General features: G+C 57.2%; 7 protein-coding genes across 7 annotated transcripts; 2 read left to right on the top strand and 5 right to left on the bottom strand.

Annotated features, from left to right (window-relative positions):
• Positions 1-112: 112 nt before the first annotated feature.
• On the bottom strand, positions 113-2638 carry EV422DRAFT_536680 (Tubulin/FtsZ, GTPase domain-containing protein). The gene is made up of 12 exons (XM_053070855.1): positions 2523-2638; positions 2411-2451; positions 2176-2288; positions 2053-2106; positions 1793-1975; positions 1523-1729; positions 1364-1450; positions 1145-1300; positions 925-1071; positions 690-851; positions 501-616; positions 113-414 (listed from the first exon to the last, which is right to left on the bottom strand). Exons 1-12 carry the CDS (start codon positions 2528-2530, stop codon positions 309-311), a joined length of 1380 nt encoding a protein of 459 aa, XP_052923699.1. The 5' UTR covers positions 2531-2638; the 3' UTR covers positions 113-308.
• An 88-nt stretch (positions 2639-2726) lies between these two features.
• On the bottom strand, positions 2727-5472 carry EV422DRAFT_536676 (PIG-M-domain-containing protein). The gene is made up of 6 exons (XM_053070854.1): positions 4514-5472; positions 4152-4434; positions 3966-4076; positions 3476-3901; positions 3307-3391; positions 2727-3227 (listed from the first exon to the last, which is right to left on the bottom strand). The coding sequence occupies exons 1-6, from the start codon at positions 5203-5205 to the stop codon at positions 3010-3012; spliced, it is 1815 nt and encodes a 604-aa protein (XP_052923698.1). The 5' UTR covers positions 5206-5472; the 3' UTR covers positions 2727-3009.
• A 21-nt stretch (positions 5473-5493) lies between these two features.
• Positions 5494-9517, top strand: EV422DRAFT_536675 (uncharacterized protein). Its single transcript, XM_053070853.1, has 2 exons — positions 5494-8757; positions 8845-9517. The coding sequence occupies exons 1-2, from the start codon at positions 5667-5669 to the stop codon at positions 9117-9119; spliced, it is 3366 nt and encodes a 1121-aa protein (XP_052923697.1). The 5' UTR covers positions 5494-5666; the 3' UTR covers positions 9120-9517.
• On the bottom strand, positions 9476-13495 carry EV422DRAFT_579829 (uncharacterized protein; the record flags this gene model as incomplete). The annotated part of the gene is made up of 2 exons (XM_053073328.1): positions 13191-13495; positions 9476-13081 (listed from the first exon to the last, which is right to left on the bottom strand). The coding sequence occupies exons 1-2, from the start codon at positions 13446-13448 to the stop codon at positions 9476-9478; spliced, it is 3864 nt and encodes a 1287-aa protein (XP_052923696.1). The 5' UTR covers positions 13449-13495.
• On the top strand, positions 13496-16044 carry EV422DRAFT_579828 (ABC transporter transmembrane region 2-domain-containing protein; the record flags this gene model as incomplete). The annotated part of the gene is made up of 2 exons (XM_053073327.1): positions 13496-14985; positions 15069-16044. The coding sequence occupies exons 1-2, from the start codon at positions 13805-13807 to the stop codon at positions 16042-16044; spliced, it is 2157 nt and encodes a 718-aa protein (XP_052923695.1). The 5' UTR covers positions 13496-13804.
• A 167-nt stretch (positions 16045-16211) lies between these two features.
• EV422DRAFT_601537 (uncharacterized protein) lies at positions 16212-18321 on the bottom strand. The gene has a single exon (XM_053073702.1). The coding sequence runs from the start codon at positions 18045-18047 to the stop codon at positions 16326-16328; it is 1722 nt and encodes a 573-aa protein (XP_052923694.1). The 5' UTR covers positions 18048-18321; the 3' UTR covers positions 16212-16325.
• A 517-nt stretch (positions 18322-18838) lies between these two features.
• Positions 18839-22246, bottom strand: EV422DRAFT_163337 (uncharacterized protein). Its single transcript, XM_053065018.1, has 2 exons — positions 21488-22246; positions 18839-21417 (listed from the first exon to the last, which is right to left on the bottom strand). Exons 1-2 carry the CDS (start codon positions 22010-22012, stop codon positions 18997-18999), a joined length of 2946 nt encoding a protein of 981 aa, XP_052923693.1. The 5' UTR covers positions 22013-22246; the 3' UTR covers positions 18839-18996.
• Positions 22247-22589: the final 343 nt, after the last annotated feature.

The following is a 22589-nucleotide window of genomic DNA, read 5'->3' as shown; positions in this document are numbered from 1 at the left end:
TGGACCACCCAATGCCCACAACCATTCAGCGGCCGCCACGCATCTGATAGTGTCAAGCTACAACCGTCAGCCACTGCCCTCTACTCTCTCCCCGAGTACGGAATGGGCGAACCTTCTATCCTGAAATGCGGCATTCCTTCCTGCTATGGCCAAAGGATGGTTCCTGATGTCTTCTCGTCCAGCCGTCTATATACAATATTCATCTGTTTACGGCCCGAGTGATCTATAGTCCAACATCCACCATCCGGCCTTCTTAAGCTTCAAACTGGTTGTTTTGAATTCTAAATGAAAAAAAAGTGTCACGAAGATCAAAGCAGAAAACGAGACACACCAAATGAGAAAAGACTTACCCAGCTAATGTAATCAGGGCTCTCACAAGCCTCATACTCATGGATTAGCTCTTGCACAACCTCCCTACAGCATGCGCACATTGCCCTAGTCAGTGCCAGATCTGCAAATCGCTTTCTATCGATTCAAAGTCCCCGCGTGCAAGAACGAACCTCGAATCATCAAACTCATCCAACCCATCCGCAAACATCGGTTCTCGACGGTATTGCTCCAAGAACGCGTTGCGCTTACGCAGGCGGTCGTATTGATCCATTGTGCGTTTGAACAACTGCAAAAGGGAAAGCGGGGGAGGTCAGCGATTGTTTATCCAGCAATTCGGCGCTTCCCTTGGCAGTACTCACCGATGCAATGCTGGTATGATTTGCCAGCATCAGCCCTGAAACACGGTGGGCCGTCGGTATATACGGACTCTTCTTCGACAACGCGACCTGGATGCTAGCAGGTCCCCATGGAATGAACTGTGCAAGCCGCCTTTCTCGTATACGCATTAATGATTTGTGCACCTATTTAACGCAAATGGGAAGTGATGAGCACCGTAGGTATGACACAATTCGGGAAAGCCGTAAGTATACTCACATCTGTTGGGTCCGCATCTCCCTGAATAATGTTCAGAATGGAAATATAGCAACTTTTTTTGGACGGTGTGATCGACACCATCTTGTTCTTTGGTTGCAGCAGTCTCCGCATCACATCCAGCACCGTTGTCTTCCGGATGCTCTTTGCCTGCGTGTTTACAGAACGTAAGTCCACCGAAACCCGCCACGAATAGGCTATCACCGGTAGTGGGTGTACTGACCTTTTCAACTTGCTCCCCAGAGAACGGTGTGTAGCTGGTCATGAGGTAATGGCATCGCGGTGTTGGGATCAGGGAAGCGATGATGCCCACGAGGTCGTTGTTCATGTAGCCAGGGTATCGTAGGGTGGTGGTACTCGCGCTCATGACGGTGGATACCTGAGAGGGGAGGAATTAGCAAGGCCTTGTAGTTCACCACTTCGAAACGCGAGCTGAACATACCAATTGATTCGTTTGCGCAAATGTTGGGTTTTGAATATGGAGGGTGTCAGCGGCGATCCTATTGAGAGCCGCATTGTCGAGGACCACCTAAAGAAACAAGTAGGTTTTCTATCAGCGCTACCTAGAGCCAGGATGGTGTTAGACTGTGACAGCACATACCACCGAGTCAGCATTGAGCGTCAATCGCTTCAGACTCAGCATAGAGTTATACGGCTGCACTACCACATCACTCGTCTCCTGACTATTCGGAAACACCGAATACGTCTGAATCAACTTCTTCGGGTATCTATCGTTCAGCGTTTCCAGCAGCGACGATCCCAATCCGGACCCTGTGCCTCCCGCAATCGAATGGAGGAGATTGAACCCCTATAATCTTGTCGTCAGCCCCGAAGTCTCTGCACATATCCACCCACTGCCGGCCACCCGTACCTCCAAGCTATCACTCCCATCAGCCTCTCGATCAATCATCTCTATTATATCTTCGTGGATCTTCTCGGCCTGGGCGTATCCAGCCGCCCAGTTGTTCCCGGCACCTCCCCCGTCTTTCGATTGCAGGATGTTTTCGGGATTGTATAGGTTTGCGTAGGGGGATGTTAGGATGTTGTTGATGACCTGGGGAATGCGAGGTGCTGCGTGTTTAGCAATCCGGCCCCAGTCGAGGGTAATGCAATTGATGATGAAGTACATACTCGAGGCTCCAAATCCAGCAGTAGCGCGCGTGGAATGTAATGCTCATCGTCGGCCTGGTCGTACGGTCAGAAGTCTGCACATGTGATCTCCCCTCCGACAACATCCCAGGCGCCTATCCTGACCTGGTAGAAGAACACATCCTTCCTATCCGTCCCGTCGGTCGCGTACTCTTTCAGCGTCCCATCAGGGCTGATTCCGTGCTCTGCGCATAATTGACTCCAGAACTCCTGGCCCACTGCAAGAATTGGGTTAACAAATGGAAATACAAAGCGCACGCCTATGCACATATTTCGGGACTTTGGCCGGGGCCGCAATACATAAGCGTCGTAGTGTACAAGATGTGCAAAGTTCTCATACCTTGGTTTCCGCACTGCCCTGCTTGAAGGGTGATGATCTCCCTGGGAATGAACAAGTCTGTTTTGAGTTGCGATTGCCTTGGCCGCTTCCACCCGGTGCTGCGCTCACCCACCTTGGCATCGCTGGAGGCTATTTCTTGAAAGAACGTGAAAGAATGCGGAAGTCGGTCACTTGGTGTCTATCGTTGTCCTCCATTCACGGCCCTGAGCCAGAAACCGGTTGCGAAAGTTGAGCATGCAAAACATGTCCAGGCAGGCGGACAGCGCGTCTCGGATCTCAACCCGCACAACAGCATCAAGGGAAAGTTGCGAGTGCCAGCAAAATAGGGATAGGCAGTGCATATCCATTTCATCGTAAACAAGTAGCACCTCTTTGCTGCGACGGTAGGCTACAATGGACTACTTCCATACTACGAAACTCATACATCGAAGGACAAATACACCGTCTTCTGCCGAGCCCACGGCCAAAAAACCCCCCTCATCCCTCTACCGGATCAAACAAGATACTCCTCCCACTCTTATACACCTTCCTCAGCACATCAATCTTCGGCATAAAGTTCTGTATCCAACACAAATCAATCTCCTTCCCAAATAAACCCCTCATGCCCCAGGCAAACAACCTACCTCAAAAACCACAATCATCTCCCTCTCCCCCTTCACCATAACCGCCATGTAATACCGCACCGTCAGCATCGTGATCCCCTCGTTGATGATGACGTCGGCGATGCGGTCGAGGGGTATGAAGCGGGACTTGGTGCGGCCGAGGGAGTAGGTTGTTTGGAGGGAGACGCCGAGGGAGCCGATGAATGTTATTGATTCTGAGGAGATGGAAGGTTGGGGGATCAGATTGACGGATGTGGGATGGGTGGGCGGAGGAAAGAAGGGAGGGGGTCGTACCTTGACGCACCGCGGATAGATGGGCGGCGAGCAAGATAGCGAATGGTAATGCGCAGAGAGGGATAGAGCAGTCAAGCATTCTGTGCTAAGTCGAGGCCGAAGCATTTCAAACCGGGTTTAGTTCAAGATACCTCCACTCCCAATTCGGACTTGCACCAGATCCGCTTACCATCATGATCCCGATCCCAACGGCTATTCCAAATAACGCGAACATGCCTCCTATAGATGAACCAGCTGCTTTCCGCTGCACAACGAACTGTGTCGCCCCCTCCCCCAACTTCTTTTCCACCAGTTCCAACTTTTCCACAATCGCCGGCTCCTCTTTCTCATCCTCCTTCACAGCCCGACTTGAGGAGGGCCTAACAATCGGTCGTGCTTTCCGACTATCCTTCACCGAGGTGTGTGAAACCCCGCCCCTTCCAAAAGCTGGTTTTATACTCCCATTCACCAATAAAGGCTCATATGTGTGAGAGGATATCAGAGTGGAGAGAAGTACCGCGTTGATGAGGTAGAAGCCGAGTCCCGCTGCCCAGAGTTTGCGGAAAGTGTTTTCACCGAGATGTTCGAGGCGATATGCTTGTGAGAGCCAGAGTGCCTGCCACGGTTGTTGCGCGTGAGTGTGGGATGCCTGTAATAGTCAGCGCAAAGTGGCTTCTCACCTGTCCGCCAACCCAGGTGAGCAGCAAAGCTACTCCTTGCTTCCATTTGTCGGCGAGCAGTCGACTGTTTGGTAGTATCACGGGGAGGAAGCATAGGTACCACATGAAGTACTGCAAAGGTCGGCATATCTGAGTACGCGCGTTCTCCATCCAGTCACGGTTCCACATTCTCACTCCCCAACCTACCTGAGACGTGCAAACCTTGTTCAGCATGACAAACGCGAAAGTCTGTGCAAAGCACGCAAACACGACGTCCTTTGCTAGGAAGGTCCCCAGGAGTGATACCAGCCCCAACTGCGGCAGGAACGATAGGATCGAAGCGACCCATGGTGGAAGCGTTGCCGAGCTGGCTACTTTCGAAGGGGCGGAGGAAAGGTACATGTGGTAGAAGTACGCCGAGAAGTTGTGTCGGTGATCTTTTCGCGTGATGTGGTAGAGATATGTCTCTTCGACGAACTCGTCGCCGTATCTGCGTTACGATCCGCCAATACACGAATCAATTTGACCGGCACACATCCCAGAAGCTGAAGATCCAGGAATGTCCTTACATGCTGAACATACATCCTGATAAGCCCAAAAATACCATCCCGCTAAGGCACCCATACTCGATCCTGCGCCACGAGAAGAATCGCTTAGCTCTTTGTAAGAGCGTCCCGGGAGCCATTCCATTACGTATTCCACCAAAGTAGCTCTCATCCAGAAACAGCCATATCGGCAAGGCGTATATGATCGGATACAATTTGAAGTGCACGCTAACACCGAGCAGCACTGCACTCAATCGCGGCCGCTTGGCCAAAAGGGTCCACAGCGTCCCCAGAGTCAAAACAGCGACAATGCTCTCCGCGTTGCCCCTCGTCGATATCGCGACGACAAAAGGATTCAGGAGCCATATCGCCGAATACTTCGCGGCGCGGTCCGCGTTCATCCCTTGCATTCGCAAGATGCTGTGGGTGAACCATCCCGCCGCGAGATCACATACGGAAAACAGGAGCTTTCCCCACAAGTTGTGAACAAGGACATTGGGGAGGACGAGGAAGGCAAGAGCGGGTGTGTAGCGGTACGTCGCACGCTGGTAGGGGGATTTGCCTTCGGCAACGAAGCGGGCGCCGTCGGTGAAGACGAGGTAATCGACGTCGGTAAATTTTACGACGGGGTGTTGGTCCTGGACGAACCCGTAGAATAGGAAACCGAGGTGGAGGAGGAGCGAAAGTGCTGCTATGCGAAGGAACTGTGGGGTCATCGCAGGGTTGAGGCCGCCCGCAATGAGAGACGCTCTGGTGTTCAAGGTCTACGCAATGCTCCCGGCCTCCCCGTACGAAGACATACTCTTTTCGCCGTCGGTATACTTCAACAATAGGTATAGGTCGTTGACTATACACCGGCCCTGAATGCTTCCGCGTCAGAGTGGACTGATAGCCTCCGCCTGCCAGGGACCCGTCCGAAAAACTCGTGGGGGGTGTTATTGGTGGAATCCTGAGTTGAGGTTCGACATCACAGCCAAAGATTGTCACGACCATCGCCTTAGCTTGTGGAGGTCGCTGGAGTCCGAGCCGAGACATTAAACTCCCCACGTGATCACGCCCTCAATCCAAGGCAACTTTCCGAGCTGCAAACCCACTTGCGCAAATCGCAAATGTGCTGCCTGGACCCAGCCCTGCGTGGTCGTCTCTAATACCTAGCTCAGGCAGCCCCACCACAGCGATGCTGCCCAGAAGCATCCGTGCACGCCGTCTTGCGGTCCGTGATCTGCTAAATGTCACGGCGCGGTGTCGGGCCTCGGAAACAAGAGCCCCACTCGCCCGCCCGTCGAGCAATGCTCTCGTACCCGCCAGGTGTGCAAGCACAGAAGCAACCCCAGAAGCAACCCCAAGCGCAGAGGCAGTCCTGGCAAGGGAGGCGTTGAAGGTCGGCGGACTTGGCAAACCGGAGGAAAGTTCACGGAGAGGCCTCAACAACTTCAGTAGGAGCGGTTCTGGCACCGCGGTGCCGGACAGCGTGCGGGCAGATATAGATCAGTTCTTCGATGGGCGTGGCAACAATGCGACACAGAAGAAATTAGAAGATCCATCTACGACCGCGAACTGGACATCGCAGCATTACACCCACTACCTCCAACGCATAGTAGCGTCAACAACCAAGAACGCAGTCTGGGCGGACCAGATTTGGACCCGGATGAAATCGACGGGCGTCCAGCCGATGCCCGAGTTTCTCCTGACCCTTGCGCAAGTATATGCAGATCAAGATTCGTCACGACAGTCGCAGCGGGAGGCGGCTGAGAGTCAGCTGGATAGTCTGCGGGAGAAGAGTGAGAAGGGGGCGGAGGGGACTGCAGGGCTCATTCTGAGGACGGAGAAAAAGGTGCAGGAGCTGCTCGACCCGAGGCTGCTGGACCCGTTGGAGGAAGTGGTCGGGCTTGGGTTGAAGGATTATGAGAAGGAAATCGGGGCTTCGCTATTGACCCTCATATTCCGCGTACTCGGGAGGCGGCGTGATGTTTCCCGCGTTGAGGATTGGATCAAGGTTGTCGGAAATCTGTCCCTGAAGCCGCAGGCGGGGACGTACGCCGCGATTATCGAGGTCTATGGTGCGACGGGCGACTTGTACCAAGCGCAGAAGTGGTATGAGAACTTCACCAAATCGAGCGTGAGCCGCAGGGAGGAGGGATATGTCGCGTTTGCCGCGGCTTTGACGGCGGCAGGTCGCTATGCGGCGGCTCAAGACATCTTGGAAAATGTCGTCCCGAAGGCGGCGACAGTAAGCATGGCAACGCGGTCCGCTTTGGCTCGCCTTTTCGTGCTCAGTGGCAACATCGAGGGCGCCAAGCAGTTGCTGGACGAGATAGGCAAAGACCACAGCTCAGGGAGGCAGCACGGACACCTCGTTAGCCAACTCTTGGAGCCCGCCGTGAAAGAGGGACATCTGGAAATCGCTGGGAAAATCGTCGCTCTATTGGAAAACGACCATCTAGCCGTCCGTCGCCACGCTCAGCTCTTGTCAAACTATGCCGTACTGTGTCTCCAGAAGGACGATATAGAGACGGGGCTCAAGGTGTTCCACATGATCTGTGCAGCCGCCTTCAATCCTTCGCCGCCCTTTACGAGAGCGCTGGTGACTAGTCTCAAGGCAGCGAACCGGGAAGCTGATATTGTCGACCTATTCGAGCGTGCTTTAGTTGCGTACGGCGACAATCCGGCATTGCAAGCTCGTCAAAGCCGGCACACTCTGGCAATGGCCATCACAAAGCTGCGGCACAGCGATGTGCGTTTGCTGTTGAAAGTCCACCGTGTAGGAATGGTAGACAGACACACCGCGTTGTACAGCCACTCCGCGCAAGCTCTCACCTACACCTATGACGAAGCGGTCAGGCAGCAAAAGGAACCGAAGTTGTCCGTAACGGACTTTGAAACCCTGTTCCACGCCTTGTTCCATAGTAGTTTCCGCAATTACGAATTTGGCATCCGCTTGCTACGGTATCTAGATGACATGAAGCGGCTCGGGATTGCACCGAACCAGACAATTTGCGATATGGGCGTAACCAGTTTGCCGCGGCGAACCCCTCCCATGCCGGACTACGCCATCAAATGGAACCAGGCGATGAGTGAACTGGGTCTGAACGCCCCAGAGGTAACCCCGGAACAAGCCCAAGCGGTGCTTATGCCGCACGAGACGCAGCGCCTCGACAGTCAAATCAAACAGCACCTCAGAGGAAACCGGATCGACGAGGCGGTGGAGCTCATGAAGTACCTGTACGAACGCAGCAAGGCGCCGCAACTCTCGACCATCGCAGAGCTGCTCAAAGCCACTGCAAACGACCTCGGATCCGCTGCAAAAGTCGTCGAGATGACCCTAGAATATGCTTCCAAATGCCAGGAGGGTACCCGCCACGCGTTCGAAGATACCGTCGCGCAAACCATCGCGCTCACCTTCATGTCCAGGAACGGCCGCGTGAACCAGGTCAGCGCCATCATGGCTGAGATGGCGACCAAGTTCGGCCGAAACCCTTACCAAGCCAAGCATTTCACCCGTTTCTTCAACTACGCCGCCGCACAACAAACATTAGGCGAATCCGAATGGGCCAACATCGAAAAGGTGTTCGAGGAATACAAAACCATCGAGAAGACACTACACACCACCCTCGAGAAACAGTTCGCGGAGGAAGTCTACATCGCCCTCGTGTCGATGTACCAACGCGCGGGCAAACACACCCAAGTCGAACAGACCTTCGCGCAGCTTAAACGCCTCGGCCTGCCCCTCCGCGACACCGTATACGCCGGGATGATCTCCCACTACTCCCGCATCTCCAACGACCTCTCCGCCGCCGAACAGCTGTTTGAAGAATACGTCGACGAGCATTGGGATAAAACACTGAGCTTGCCACCTTTCAGCGCCATCGTTGAAGCATACAGCGCCGCGGGTGACCTTCCTGAAGCCCTGCGCGTGATGAAGCTGGCCGAATCGAAAGGGCTGCATATGGCCGCCGACACATTCGCGCTCATCATATCCGGCCTCGCGCGGAAAGAAGGCACCACCCTCCCCGACCTCCTCGCTGTGAAAACCATGATGGTGCAGAAGAACCTGCCCCCCAATGAAGATGTGTTTGAGGCCCTGATTGCGTTTGCGTGTCGGCACGGGGACCTGGACGCGGCGGACCAGCTGTACGAGGAGATGACCCGTGTACGCCGGTTGGGCGTGTCGACGGGGACGTACGAGGTGCTTGTGGGCGCGTTCACCCAAGCGGGCAAATCGGTGTCGGCGATGAAGTTCAGGGCGGCGTTTGATGCTACCAAGAGACGTGAGTTACAGATTTCGCTTCCCCCCCACCCACTTTCTTTATACTCTCTTCTAGAGTTAATCATTGTGGTTGGTTTTCCCCACGCAGGCCCGACAACACCCCTCGAAAACGCCGCGCTGACCCTCCTCCTCGCCCACCAAACCGCGGACGGCTACACGGCCGCCAAAGCATACTACACCGCCAAAATGCCGCCCCACCTGCGCAACACCGAGACCTTCACCCTCATCATCGACGCGGCGGTCAGGAACGCCGATGTCGAGTTTGCAAGCGGGGTCTTGCACACGATGCAGGGGTGGGCGGGCGTGCAGGCCGCGGACGTCGACAAGTGGAGGGAGGTTGTTGCGCGTGCGCGCGGTGCGTAGATGAAGCGCGGTGAGGTGACACGCCCCCGCAGATTCATGTCGATATCAGACCCCGATATTGTGCCTCGGTGGATGGCGGGGCTTTCTCATCTCCCATACATTGAGGACGTATTTAGATTAGGCGATTTTCTTCCCCGGTCTGGGGTTGTGAATGAACCCCCCCCCCCCCATTGCATATATTTCCATTTTCACTTCTTTTGCATCATGTATTGGGGATTCATCGTTGGGAAAAAACTACGTACGTTGCTGCCACGGGATCTTACGAGACGGGTAGGCAGGTTATGCACACATCGCGTCCAAATCGAGAAAAGGCTACAGTACATACGCCGCATGGACTCCGCCCGGTTCCTCCAACCCTACCTAAAGACCTGCACCCTCCCCTCCCCACCCTTGACCCACCCCTCCGTCACCTCCCACGCCTCGCCATCCACAGCGCGCAACACCTGCACCCCCGCCTCCAAAAACGCCTCGCAGCCGCCTTTGGCCCTCCACTTCTCCACCATCCACCCGGGCACCGCGTGCTCACGCTGCCCTCCGCAAAGCCGGACACCTCTCGCCCCCAAGCAGGCGCACAGGGGCAAGTACACGGCATCCGCGGCGGCGGGATCGCTTGCCAGCGTCGTCAGCAACGCGGTGGCGGCGTGCACAACCTCCGCGTGGTACGCCGTGGCGTTGAGGAAGGGGAGTGTCGCGTCGACGAGGGTGCGGATCGCGGACGCCGGCAGCGCGACGTGCGGGACCAGCGACCTGACCGTCCGCAGCGCCGTGAGGTGCAGCCTGTGCCGGGGGGAGTGCGTGGTCCCCTCGTGTCGGCGGTGTGCGGCGGTGGGGTTGTTGTTGTGTTGCCCGCCGACGGCTTCTGACGCCCCCATCATCTTCGCGTACCGCGGCACGATATCCTCGCCGACGCGTTTGGCTACGAACCCGCCGGCGAGCGCGGCTATGAGCCCCACGCACCGCATCGCCTCGGTCGCGACCCAGTGTTCGGTGTCGCTCATTCGTTTGACGACGATGGGCCAGAAGGTGTGGATGGTGGTGTTGAGGTGGGTTGTTGGGCGGAGGATGCGGAGGGAGCGTTGGAGGAGGGTGAGGGCCGCGTGGCGCAGGGTGGGGGAGGGGTGGGTTAGCAGGGGGGGCAGTTTGGGGAGGATGAGGAGGGTTAGCTGTTGGTGGGGTGGGAGGGGTGGCGGGGTGGGGTCCGAGGGGGTTGCGGGGGGTGGGTGGGGAGGTCGGGGCGGATTTTGCGAGGGGGGGGTGGTGGATTCGCCGGTGAAGGGGTTAAGACCCTCTGCGCGGTCTTTGAAGAACTTTTCGGCGGCGGCGGCGCGGGTGAGGGGTTCGTCGGTATCATCACTATTCCCCGGTTTCGATTCCGCGGATGGTGCGAATTCCAGATAGAACTCAATCATCTCCCGTGAGCACCCCTTGAACTCCGGGTTGTCGCTCACGCTCTCCCTCGCAGCATCCAACCCCTTCAACCCCGTCCCTACATCCCTCTGCTCATCACTCTCCCCAACAACATCCACACCCCCATCATCCATAACCTCCACCAACGCGTCCAAAACCCCCACCAGCGCCTGAACCATCCCCTCGCTCCTCAAATACCACGCATCCACCGCATCCAGCACCTCCTCTACCGAGTCCGCCATATAGGGCACGATCCCCACCCCAGCCGTCCTGATCGCGGCTCGTAACACGACAGGCGCGTCCGGGTTGGTTGACAAATACCGTAGATGCCTCGAGACCGCATTGACGATGTAGTCGATGTTATCCAGTATCAGTTCAATCACCGCGCCGTTGGGTATGTGTGTGTAGGGTGGTGTGCGTGGGTAGGATTGGGATAGTGCGATGGAGTGGAGGGCGGTCATGGCGGTATGGCTAACGACGCGGTTGGAGTCGCCGATTTTGGAGAGGAGGGTGTAGAGGGTGTCCATGAGCAGGACCTGCATGTCCGGGCCGAGGATGTGGGAGGTGGTGGCGAGGGATTCGAGGAGGAGCGTTTGTTTGAGGATTGTGGTGTTGAAGTGGGTTATGCTGCCTTGGTGGGTGGGGGTGGAGGTGGAGGTGGAGGTGAGAGTTTGGCGGAAGGTTTGGTTGGTGAGGTTGGTGGGGTGGGTCCAGGTGGAGCACTGGAGGAGGTCTTGGGTTACCGATTTCGCGATTGACTTGATTGCTTGCGAAGCGTGTTTGCCAATGTTGCCAATGTCCTCTGATGACATTTGATCGATCCCTGATCCCGCGGCTCCGAGTAGCATCTCATTCAACACGAAGGTGGCCTGTGCCTGAAAATCTTCAATCCCTTCGCTCTTGATATGGTTGAGGAAATGGGATGCGAGAAAGGCCATGTCGCCGTACCGACCTATGAGACGGCACATCTGTGAAAGGGCGGCTTCGACGCGGTCGTCGCGGAAGTAGAGGAAATGTTTGCGTGGAAAGTGTAGAGATTCCGCCCTGGCTTTCAGCTGTGTGGATGCGCCAGTTTCGGAGGCTGGTGATTCATCACCCGCCGCCAATCGATCAAGCTCATACCCCTTCCCCCGATCCTCCACCAACCTCACATCCGCCGTCTCCATAGTTGCAACCCTCAACACCCCAATCGACCACCTGTGGATCGCCGCATTCAACGACGGCCGTATTTCCGTCTTCAACAGCACCACGTATCCATTGACTATATTCAGCGCCTCCAACTTCTTCCTGTCGTCCGCCTGCATGATCAGGCGGGGCAGGGACTCGAGCATGCTGTAGAAATTGCGCTTGAGCATCGTGACGAGCGTGGATTGGTGGTAAAGGGTGCTGGCTGCTGTGTCGAGTTTGTGTTTTGCTTCGTTTGAGACTTGCGGGACGGTGTCGTTGACGTAGCCGACTAAGGTTTCGACGAGGATGGGGATGGAAGTGGCGAGGGATTGGCCGGAATGGGTGATGATGTCTGCGGACAGGGTGATAAATGCTTGGCGGACTTTATAGTGATCGTGGTGCCGGATTGTGAAGAGATTGGTGATGAGGGTGGTGAGACGGGTGGAGGAGGCGTTGAACCAGGCTATATCCCGTTTGGTTGTGATACCGCGTTGAGGTGGTGATGGCATTGCGAATGCCACTGCGCCCTCTTCTTTCAGTGGTAGCTCGCTCGTTTTCTCAGCGATCGATACCAAATCTGTCCACCCGATCTGTTTCCTCGGAATCAGATCCCTGCAATCTTCATTGTTCATGGTGTGTCTGATGATGTCTGCAAATGCCGCGAGCGATGCGACTATTATTCGATGCGATTGTTTCTCGTCTCGAAGGCAGACCTTCACTAGCGTAGAGCTCACTCCGGGCAGGAATTGGGCGACATGATCTGCATCGTAGACCTTCTTCACCAGCTCCGATATGACCGCGAGCGCAGCTAATCGCAAATCGGTGTGGCGTTCCTTGTCGATGATATCCACAAGCACGACCACTACATGCGCCAGTGTTGGCTGATACTCGGGTTTGCAGAGGTATTTTGTGGTACTGGTTTCCGCAGCATCGGCCAGAAATTTGGCGTCCATGGCATCGGTCGGTACGGTCACACGTCTCAGCATCTGGGCGAGGCACTGAACGCCCAGCTGTTTAAGTTCCTCAGGTGTTGTTTCTGCTTCCTTTGCTGATTTTCCAATACGCCCGCGGGATATCAGGTATGGCAGTGCGACCAGCAGGTCCCTATATAATGCCAGAGGCATGAAATCCTCGCGTGTGTTCTGTAACAGACATAGTATGCAGTCCAGAGCGCCTTCTACAGCGATTGTCGAAGGTGACGGATACTTGAATAATTGCATCAAGGGAAAGCAGACGTAGTCGAACACGGCTTCGAGGATCTGTGAGCCGTTATCGGATGCCCCTATGCTCTTCAGCTGTTTTGACAAGGAGATGAGGGGATTTGTTTCATCGCGCCGTATTGTTGTAAAGACAGCGGGTTGCAGAATGCGAACGCACAGGGGTTTCAGCTAGACGTGAAAGGAGGGAGAGGAGAGCAGGGCGCTGAGCTTGAGTGAGGACGTTCAGTGAGCAAGCTGGAAGACGATGGCGGGGGTGGGGTGGGGAGGGCGGGGGTACCTGAGCGAAGGCCTTTTGGCGACCGTGCTCGACCTCTGTCAGAGCCATTTCTCTGTACTCTTGTTCAGCACCACTTGGGTGGGAAGACTTGCAGGGTGAAGGGGCGAAGTCTTCTCTCCCTGTGTGGGTGGGTGCAAGAGGCCACTGTCGATATTGCGTTCCGTCGCCTTCCTTGTGATGATAGCAGCAGGCACGGAGGGAGGGAGCACGCAGCACGCGCGCGCAAGTCGAGATCTCCCGTGGGAAAAGGGGATCCATCAATCACACGGGCCCACATGCGCGCATTTCCCCCATGTGCAACTTGCATCCCATTCCACTTGCCATTCCAACTGTAGCAAGTCCGCCAAACGTCGTCACTACACAGAGAAAGCATACTACGTAGCAAGCGCTTATTTCCCACGCTCTATCTATCGCTACGTCAACTCGTCTCAGCGCAACCCAACCTTCTTCGTCTGTTTCTTGCACTTCGCCACTCGACGGGGCCCGCTGCGAGATCGCCCCCGCCACCTCCAGCCCACACGACCTCTTTCCTTTCGCGCATTCTCCGACGAGTCTGAGCATTCCTTCATTCACCCTTATTGTAGCCACACCCTTTCCCCACCCACCCCACGACAATGTCATCAAAGGTCACCCTACCGCCCGGCCTGGCCAAGCTCGTCGTGCAATATGCCCAACACAGAAGCGCTATAACGCGCGGTGGTTGGACCCTCGCCTTCCTATTCCTAGCAATCCGCGTCCGCTCCGCACTCACAAAACAAAAGCCAAAAACCGGTCCAGCCGCAGCTCAGGAGGTGGAGCAACGTCGGAGCAGGAAGGGAAAGAAAGGTGGGGGCCCAAGGGCGGATGTCGACGCGGTATTCTTCAAGCGGTTCGGGAAGCTCCTGCGCATCATCATCCCGGGAGTCTCCAGCAAGGAGTTTTGGCTCCTCAACACCTTCTCAGGTTTCCTGCTCGGAAGGACGCTCCTGTCGCTGTACATTGCAGACCTCGATGGAAAAATCGTCAGCGCCCTCGTCCGCGGCCAAGGACGCCAGTTCCTGCTGTACATCGTATACTGGATGGCCGTAGCCGTGCCCGCAACCTACACCAACAGCATGCTCACCTTCCTGCAAAACAAGCTGGCCATCGCTTTCCGAACCCGCTTGACCAACCACATCCATGACCAGTACCTCGCAGACATGACCTTCTACAAGGTCGGGAACCTCGATGACCGCATCAAGAACGCCGACCAGCTCATCACACAGGACGTGAGCAAGTTCTGCTTTGCCGTGTCGGAGCTGTACGCGAATCTCAGCAAACCCACCCTGGACACCCTACTCTACAACTGGCAGCTCGCGAGGAACGTCGGCGGCGAAGGCATCTTTGGCCTTACAGCCGTCGTCCAGAGCTCCGCGTGGGTACTCCGCGTGCTCACCCCGCACTTTGGAAAAATGGTCGCTGAGGAGCAACGTCTCGAGGGCGAGTTCCGCTTCACCCATTCCCGCCTTATCGAAAACGCGGAAGAGATCGCACTTTACGGCGGCCACGCCGTCGAAAAGGGCAACCTCGACCAGAACTACTTCAACCTCATCCGCCACGTCAACCGCATCTTCAAGACCCGCATCTGGCACGGAATGCTCGAGGACTTTGTCATCAAATACGTGTGGGGCGCTATGGGCATGGCCATTTGCGGCATTCCGGCTTTCTTTGAGTTGCCGGGAACCGATGGGAGCAGTGATGTGGGCAGTCGGACGCAAGGGTTTGTCACTAACCGGCGTTTGTTGCTCAGTTCGGCCGATGCTTTCGGTCGCATCATGTAAGAACCAGGGAATCGGATTGTCAGATGTGAATCACCCTTTGTCGTCAACTGATGTACATCTGTTGCCTCTTTTCCTATAGGTACTCGTACAAAGAGATCTCAGAACTAGCCGGCTACACCGCGCGCGTCTCTGAGCTCACCACTGTCTTTGAAGACCTGCGCGCCGGCAAGTTCCAAAAAACCCTCACCTCCAACGCCGACGTCAACACTCTCAAACACCGCGGAAGCCTCGTCGAAGGTGAAAACATCGAATTCACAAACGTCCCCATCGTCTCCCCCAACGGCGACGTCCTCGTCAAAGCCCTCACCTTCCACGTCCACCCCGGAATGCACCTCCTCATCGTCGGCCCCAACGGCTCTGGCAAATCCTCCCTCTTCCGCATCCTCGGCGGCCTGTGGCCCGTGTACGGCGGCACCGTCGAGAAACCGCACTACAAGAAGGTCTTTTACATCCCGCAACGCCCTTACTTATCCATGGGCACCCTCCGCGACCAGATCATCTACCCGGACACGCACGCCGAGATGCTCGCCAAAAACACCACCGACGCCGATCTACAAGCCATCCTCTCCGTCGTCCAAATCGGACCCATCGTCGACCGCGAAGGCGGCTGGGACGCCGAAAAGGACTGGAAGGACGTGCTGGCCGGCGGTGACAAGCAGCGTATCGCCATGGCGCGGCTGTTCTACCATAAGCCCCGCTACGCCATCCTCGACGAATGCACGTCCTCGGTCTCCATGGACATTGAGCGGATCATGTACACCCACGCCCAATCCCTCGGCATCTCCCTGATAACCGTGTCCCACCGCCCGAGTCTGTGGAAATACCATAACTGGATCCTGCAGTATGACGGGCAGGGCGGGTATGTTTTCACGAAATTGGATGCGGAACGGAGGTTGGCGTTGCAGGAGGAGAAGAATTTGTTGGAGCAGAGGTTGATTGAGGTGCCCAAGACGGAGAAGCGGTTGAGGGAGCTGAGGGAGGTTTTTAGGGCGACGCCGGCGGGGTCCAGGCCGGAGAGTGAGGGGTCGAGTGAGGGGGATGAAGGGACGGATTAGGGGGGGGGGGGGGGGGGGGGGGGGGTTGTTTAGATAGGCCTTTGGGTGAGGGGTATGGCGTTTGGTGTTTTTCTGAATACATTTCTTTTTGTCAAAACAAGGCGGGTGAAACGACGACTACGAAAATGTCCTCTGAGTATGATTTACCAAAACTAGATACACTACTACGCTAATCTTATCCCCAAAAAAACCGACGCTTAAACATTCATCCCAAAACAGCCATCTCCCCAAAGGTCCCCTCCCTCCCATCACTTAAGCCCCCCTATTACTAGCCCTCCCCCTTACTTCCAAACCTCCGCAACACTCCTAAAAATCCCCCTAATCTCCTCCCCAACCGCCTTCACAACCCCCGCAACCGGCCGCACAACAACCTCCTCCACCCCCCTCACCACCGCCCTCCCCATCTCCGCAACCACCCTCCCAACCGCCGCCACACCCCCCCACACCGGCGCGAGGACATACCGGTGCACACCCGTGCCGATGGCGCGCAGCCCCGCAAGGACGGGCACGACGAGCCCATCGCGTACCCCCCGGCCAACGACCCTGACCCCCGCCCACACAGCGGACCCCACCCGCGCAGCCGCGCGCCCGATCGTCCGCACAACCCACCCACACCCGCCCGCGACGGCCGTCACGACCCACCATACCCCCGCGGCGACGGCGGCGACGACCCGGTACACGGGCGTGAGCACGTACGCATGCACGCCGCGCGCAACGACACACACCCCCCTCCACACGCGGACCGCGCCCCATGCGATCACCCCCCCGAGCGTGCGCGCGACGTACCAGCACCCCTCCCCGACGGCCGCGACCGCCGCGAACATCCACCCGGCGACCCGCGTGACCGCGCCCCACACCGGGCGGAGGACGGCGGTGTGGATCCCGCGCGCGAGGAGCGCGAGGAGGTGTCCGAGCGGGGCGAGGACGGTGGTCCAAACCCACCCACCCACAGCGCCGACGCACCGTCCGACGACGCCCCCCACGGCCGCCACCCCCGCGCATATCCTCCCCACGGCCCACCCGACGCCCCTCAGGACCGCGACGACGGCGGTGTGCAGCGGGTGCAGGACGTACGTGCCCACCGCGCGTCCGAGGGCGCGGAGCGGCGCGACGATGCAGGTGCGGATGAACCAGCCGAGCGCGGCCCCGAGCGGCGCCAGCACCCACGTCCACACACCGCTTGCGGTCCAGACGAGCGCGGTCCCCACCGCCCTCACCGCGTCCCACAGCGTGCGAACCAGGACCCGCAGGGCGGTCCACAGCCCGAGGGGGAGGAGGTACGCGACGGCGTAAAACGGAAAACACAAGCAGGTGGCGATGCGGATGCAGGGCGTGCGGGGGGCGGGGGGGTAGTACGTCGGCGGCGGCGGCGGGGGTGGTTCGGTCGCGGGTGTGTAGGTAGGCGGCGCGGGGTCGGGTTTCTCGATCGTGATGACCGTCGTTGTGGGGATCGAGGAACTTCGCGGCGTGTGGGGTGGGGATGACCGGGGGACTGTGGAGGCTGCCCGGTCGCTGAGATCCACCCCGTGCGTCCCACCCCCGTCATCCGGCTTCCCAACCCCTTCTCCCTCTGCCCCGAGCGTCGGCCGAACATCCACCCACGAGGATGATGTGGGCACATCGATACGCGTTTCAGACTGAGGGTGATGTCCCGGCCCCGATGTCTCACCACCCCCCGACGACCCCCGTGCATCCGACGGCACCGACTCCGGGACGCGCGAGGGCGAGGGCGAGGACGTCAACCCGCTGTGATCAAGAATCGGATCGTGGGCATGGAGTGGTGGTGCTGACGGGCTGTCCTGCAGATGCGCTTGCTGCTGTAATTGCGCTTGCGATTGGAATGGCGCTTGCGATTGCGCCGGCTGCGCTAATCGCGATGAATCCTGTCCTGCCACCGACGCACATGCGACGCTCCGGCCGCCCTCCTCCGTGTCGATCCGGATATCCAGATCGTCATCGCTGCCCCGCCCCGGTGCCGTTGCGGGCCGGTGGTCGCTGGGCATGATTTTCGTTCGTTCCGTTCGTTCAACGGGCACACTTCGTTTTTTCTCAAAAGCGTCTTCACAACCCTCCCGGGCTGTACTCGTATGCCCCGACTCGCACTCGCACTGAACGTGGGGATGTAATCCAAACGGGATCCGTTTTCCGAGCGGTCCTCTAACGAGAGGAAGGGCTGCAAATCAAAACACACAAATGCCAGATGCGGAGAGGTGGATGACCTCGGAAAACGCCCCCCCCCCCCCCCCGCTTATATCAGACCATATCCAGAAGGGGAGGCCTGTGTGCGATAAGCGTAACCTACCCATGGGGGTGCCTGACAAGACAGCATGTTTTTGACGGCACGAAAATGACAGCACAGCCTCAACCCGGCCGCTTATCACACCCCGACGGCGCGCCGCACATTTGCGCCTCGTTGGAGGGTGCCTTCGCTGGCTTCTCCCGACGTCGGGTTGGGTGGCGTTCCCCTCCTCCCACCGCCATGCATATAAAACGAAGAAGCTTCAGACACCCCCCCCCCCCCAATCTCGGCGCTGTGGAATCTCGAGCGCCCGAATCTCGGAAGTATGTAAAAGGGCTCATAGAAACGGTTTGTTCGTAGGGGGGCAATTTCAAAAATCGCGGATATATCATTATCATAGAGAGCGTGACAGTTTTCGCAAGTCCATAACAAAGGGGCGACAAAACAACAAAAAAAAAGTGACAAATCTAGAAAAAGAGGTGGTGGGGTGGACGCAGAACGACAAAAAAAGGTGGGGGAGGAGGTTATAGAAAGTAACCGGTCCGTCTAAAAAAAAAAAGGTAAACCAGGGGAAAGCGGTGAAAAAGGAAACTTGCAGTGGGGAGAAGTCCGGGGCGGGATGGATGGGATGTGGGGGGATGCTGATCATCTATCTCGTTTTATGTACACACGTCGAGGTCGTCGGACAGTTTTTTGTCGCAGGCGGGGCGAGTTCAGGGCGCATACCGCATATGCACCGCAGCGGCGGTTCTATCCCCCCTCATCACCGGCGAGGCATCGTTCGTCGGTGTGGCACTCCCTGCCCCTGCCTCCCCTCCAAACACCAACACACCGCTCGCGTTATCCGCGGCTCCCGGCGGGGGTAGGAACGCTAAGGAGGGTGGTTGACCATTCGTGGATTCCGAGGGACTTGTTGTGGTGGAGGACCCGAGGGATTGGGCCGAGGTACCGCTGTTGGAGCGCATGAAGGGGAGCTTGCCCATTATTTTGGAGAGGCGTTTTTTGCCGGAGCCCGAGAGGCGTTTTTGTTCTGTTGATGAGGTTGGTTGGGATTGCGTTTGTTGTTGTTGGGGCTGCGGTGGTTGTTGATGGGGTTGGGATTGCGGTTGTGTTGGTTGTTGATGCAATTGGGCAGATATCGGCGATTGAGCATAAGGCGACCCAAGCGACGTAAGCTGCTGTATCATCGGGTCATCCGTCAACAGCGCTTCAGAGGTGTTAGGTAACTGCATCGTTTGCCCGTTCCGCTCGCTCACCGACTCGGCAAGCGCGTTGTACGCGTTCCCATTGAGCACACCCTCAGAGTGCCCGCGTATCTGGTTCGCCTGCTGCTGCTGCTGCTGCATCATCGCCGCCTGCGCCAACATCGACCCGCCGGCCATGCTTTGCTGTACGTGTTGCTCGAATGTCAGGGTCCCGGGGCTCGGTTGCATCGCAAAGTTCTGCATCTGCGGCGACTGGGAGGACTGATGCAGGTGCATCGGGTTCGGGTGTCGGGTAGGAGAATTCAGATCGAGCCGTCCTTGTTGCTGCTGCGTTGCGTGCAGCTGTTTGAGCTGTTGACTTATCGACATCGACTGCTGCATGGGCATGTTCATCGCGACGGGGGAGTGGCCGACCTGCTGCTGCATGTAACTCGGGGACGGTTGCTGCTGGTCGTAGGTCCCGTAGCTGGGATCGTACCCGTGGGACCCGACCATGCTCTGTTGTTGTTGTTGTTGCTGTTGCTGTTGCCGCTGCATGTCCAGCATCTGCTGCTGCTCCAGCGAACTCATCATCGCGTTGTACATGCTCTCGACCCTGTGGCTGCCCGACATATTCGATCCTAGGATCTGGCTTGGCGCCTCGAGCGGCATCGAGTTCGAGTCCATCATCATCATCTCGGACTGCATCGCTCCACCCTGGATATTGGACGGGTTGCCCTGCATCATACCAGACTTCCCTTCCAACCGCATGGCGAGCGGGGACGCCGCGTTCCGGTCCAAACTCGAATGCGACGGTGAGTAGTTCACCAAACCTGCTGGCGACTGCGGGAACGCACCGCCACCGTTGGCGAGACCCAAATGCTGTTGCTGCTGATGTTCCAAAAACGCGTTGGCGGCCGCCGCTTCGCCCAACGTGATCCCCTCAAAACCTTGCATGACCATATCCGACTCGGGCCAGTGCGCTATGTCCGGGGGTATACCCTGCATGACGGGCGAGTCGCCTTGATAAAACACACCGCTGGCGGCACTCGTGGACGATCGGGACAGGATGGAGCTTGTACTGAGCGTACTTCCCGTTCGCCGATGTCCTATGAAACTCGCCGTCAATGCAGAGACCTCCTCCCGACTTAGTGAGCCGCTCACTGATCGCTGCGAGGGCCGGCGCTGGGCGCTTCCTCCTGAGCCATCTCGAGTCTTTTTGTTCGGGATGCTCTTGGTCCGCGTGAGCGTCTCCGTGAGTTGAGGTGTCCGCGGTATCCCCCTCTGTCTCGAGTGCCCTGGGGTTGACGACGATCGCCTGACCTCGCCCCGTGTTCCCTGCAGAGGCGCCAACCCCAGTTCGTCAAAAAGTGGTGACTGCCCGTCTATCGAGTGATGGGATGGCATAACGCCCACTGCGAGGTTCGGGTCCATCACCAGCTGACCCATCGGCATCGACATTACGGCAGGTGGGCTTCCTGCCAGCCAATCTGCGGAGAGTGCCGGGAACGTGTTGATGGGAGGCATTCCATTCATGGGATGCATCGCGGCCGATCCGTTCGGGTGCATGAAGGCCAGACCAGCTGACGGAACAACGTTCGGGTCGAAACTGCCCATCAACGGCTGTTGGGTATATGAATGTGGATGTGGATGTGAATGTGGATGTATCGGCCTGCCTCCCATGTGGGCCAAAGGATTGTTCATCGACAGGCTCTCCCTCGAGGATTTCGCCATCATCGCCTCCACCAGACTCTCAGGCATTCCTCGTGAACCGTCTGCAGTTTCACTCAGCGTATGGTGGATCTTGTGCCAGTTCTTTGCTTCATAGGCGTCGTGCAAATCAAGCAGGAGCTCGACAAATTCTGAATGCGTGGTGTCTGGTGGGGTACAGGATTGCTTGATGTCCCGGAACCGATTGAACAATGGCTCTTTCAACCATATTCGCCATCCCTGAGAAAATGAGAGTGTGATAGGTGAGTGCTTCCGTCTGGGTATTCCTCAAGCTGCACTGATTCCGTACCTTTGAGGCTGGAACGCAGCCAGCAATCTTGACTCGCGCCTCCTTCACACTTTCTCTCGAAAACTGCACCTTTATCCCCCTGCCCACATTCTGCTGTGCAGCTTCAAACTCATCTAACAACTGCTCCAAGAAATCCGGATACCGATTGTCCTTTGTTGGAGGAGGAAATCGATCCTTCTGGAAAGCCGCCAGCTCAGCACCATGCCTGTCGCGTCGCCGTGACGCCGAGGGCCGCCGGCTGTCTAGCGCTGAAGAATCCTCTGTTGTGAGCTCCCCTCCCTCCACAAACTCATCAGGACCTGCTAATGGCGCCTCGAGGGTGCCGGAGGTAATCTGACTCTTGATGGTGGTGTTGTCGTGTAGCTGTTGTTGTTGTTGTTGTTGTTGTTGTTGTTGTTGTTGTTGTCGCGGAGGAGCGATGTCGGGCATGCCCATCGTCATGGCAGGGGGTATCAGGTAGTCTGCATAATGCCTCGGCTCGTGCTTTACTACACCGTAGTTGGCCGGAATATCTTGCAGCTCCATGGTACCTCAAACGTGCACGAATGCCTCGCTCGTAGAGTGAAAGTTACGCGCTGGGAAGCAGTATACGCCCCGGCCTGTGTCGAGTTGAAGCCCCTGAGAGCCGTGGTCGAGTGGGCAGCGAGTGTCGAAGTGTGAAATGGATTTTCCCACGGACGCCTATATGGGGCCTAACTCTCGAATGTGCCGTGGGAAGTGCCTATATCTGACGCCGGAGAAAGGCGATTGTGGAAGCTTTTCGTGGCGATGCTGTGCAAAGCTGCAAGTATGCGGAGCAGAAGTGCAATGGGGCTTGCCTTCACCGTGCTCTATGTATGCGGTCGGCAATTGACGTAATGTCTCACTTTCTGCGCACTTCCGGCCGGGGTATGCGTGCGACGCTTGTGAGTCTAGATTGCGTGCGTGCGAGCACTGTTCACAAGGGTTGAGACCGAGGACAAAGCGAAAGTGCGATAGACGGACGAAGGTGAAATCAGTTCTCTTTGTCCTGTTTGTTGTTGTTGTTGCTGGGTTCCAGTAGTAGTGTATATGGTTTGGGGAACTTTTGTGCAGCGTGTGGGTAGGGCCTTTCACGCCAGAG

Source organism: Fimicolochytrium jonesii (assembly GCF_025526975.1).
Source record: "Fimicolochytrium jonesii strain JEL569 chromosome Unknown EV422scaffold_20, whole genome shotgun sequence".
Taxonomy (NCBI): Eukaryota; Fungi; Chytridiomycota; class Chytridiomycetes; order Spizellomycetales; family Powellomycetaceae; genus Fimicolochytrium; species Fimicolochytrium jonesii.
This window is presented reverse-complemented; position numbering and strand designations above follow the sequence as displayed.

Excerpts from the sequence above, each read along its gene's own strand:
- EV422DRAFT_601537 (XM_053073702.1), bottom strand. The coding sequence starts at position 18,047 with ATGCCCAGCGACCACCGGCCCGCAACGGCACCGGGGCGGGGCAGCGAT.
- EV422DRAFT_536675 (XM_053070853.1), top strand. The coding sequence starts at position 5,667 with ATGCTGCCCAGAAGCATCCGTGCACGCCGTCTTGCGGTCCGTGATCTG. Across the intron at positions 8,758-8,844 it reads GTTTGATGCTACCAAGAGAC|GCCCGACAACACCCCTCGAA; the intron begins GTGAGTTACAGA and ends TTCCCCACGCAG.
- EV422DRAFT_163337 (XM_053065018.1), bottom strand. The coding sequence starts at position 22,012 with ATGGAGCTGCAAGATATTCCGGCCAACTACGGTGTAGTAAAGCACGAG. Across the intron at positions 21,418-21,487 it reads GCTGCGTTCCAGCCTCAAAG|GGATGGCGAATATGGTTGAA; the intron begins GTACGGAATCAG and ends TCATTTTCTCAG.
- EV422DRAFT_536680 (XM_053070855.1), bottom strand. Across the intron at positions 1,730-1,792 it reads ATGGGAGTGATAGCTTGGAG|GGGTTCAATCTCCTCCATTC; the intron begins GTACGGGTGGCC and ends ACAAGATTATAG. Across the intron at positions 415-500 it reads GATGAGTTTGATGATTCGAG|GGAGGTTGTGCAAGAGCTAA; the intron begins GTTCGTTCTTGC and ends CGCATGCTGTAG.
- EV422DRAFT_536676 (XM_053070854.1), bottom strand. The coding sequence starts at position 5,205 with ATGACCCCACAGTTCCTTCGCATAGCAGCACTTTCGCTCCTCCTCCAC. Across the intron at positions 4,435-4,513 it reads TCAGGATGTATGTTCAGCAT|ATACGGCGACGAGTTCGTCG; the intron begins GTAAGGACATTC and ends ATCGTAACGCAG. Across the intron at positions 3,902-3,965 it reads TCACCTGGGTTGGCGGACAG|GCACTCTGGCTCTCACAAGC; the intron begins GTGAGAAGCCAC and ends CAACCGTGGCAG.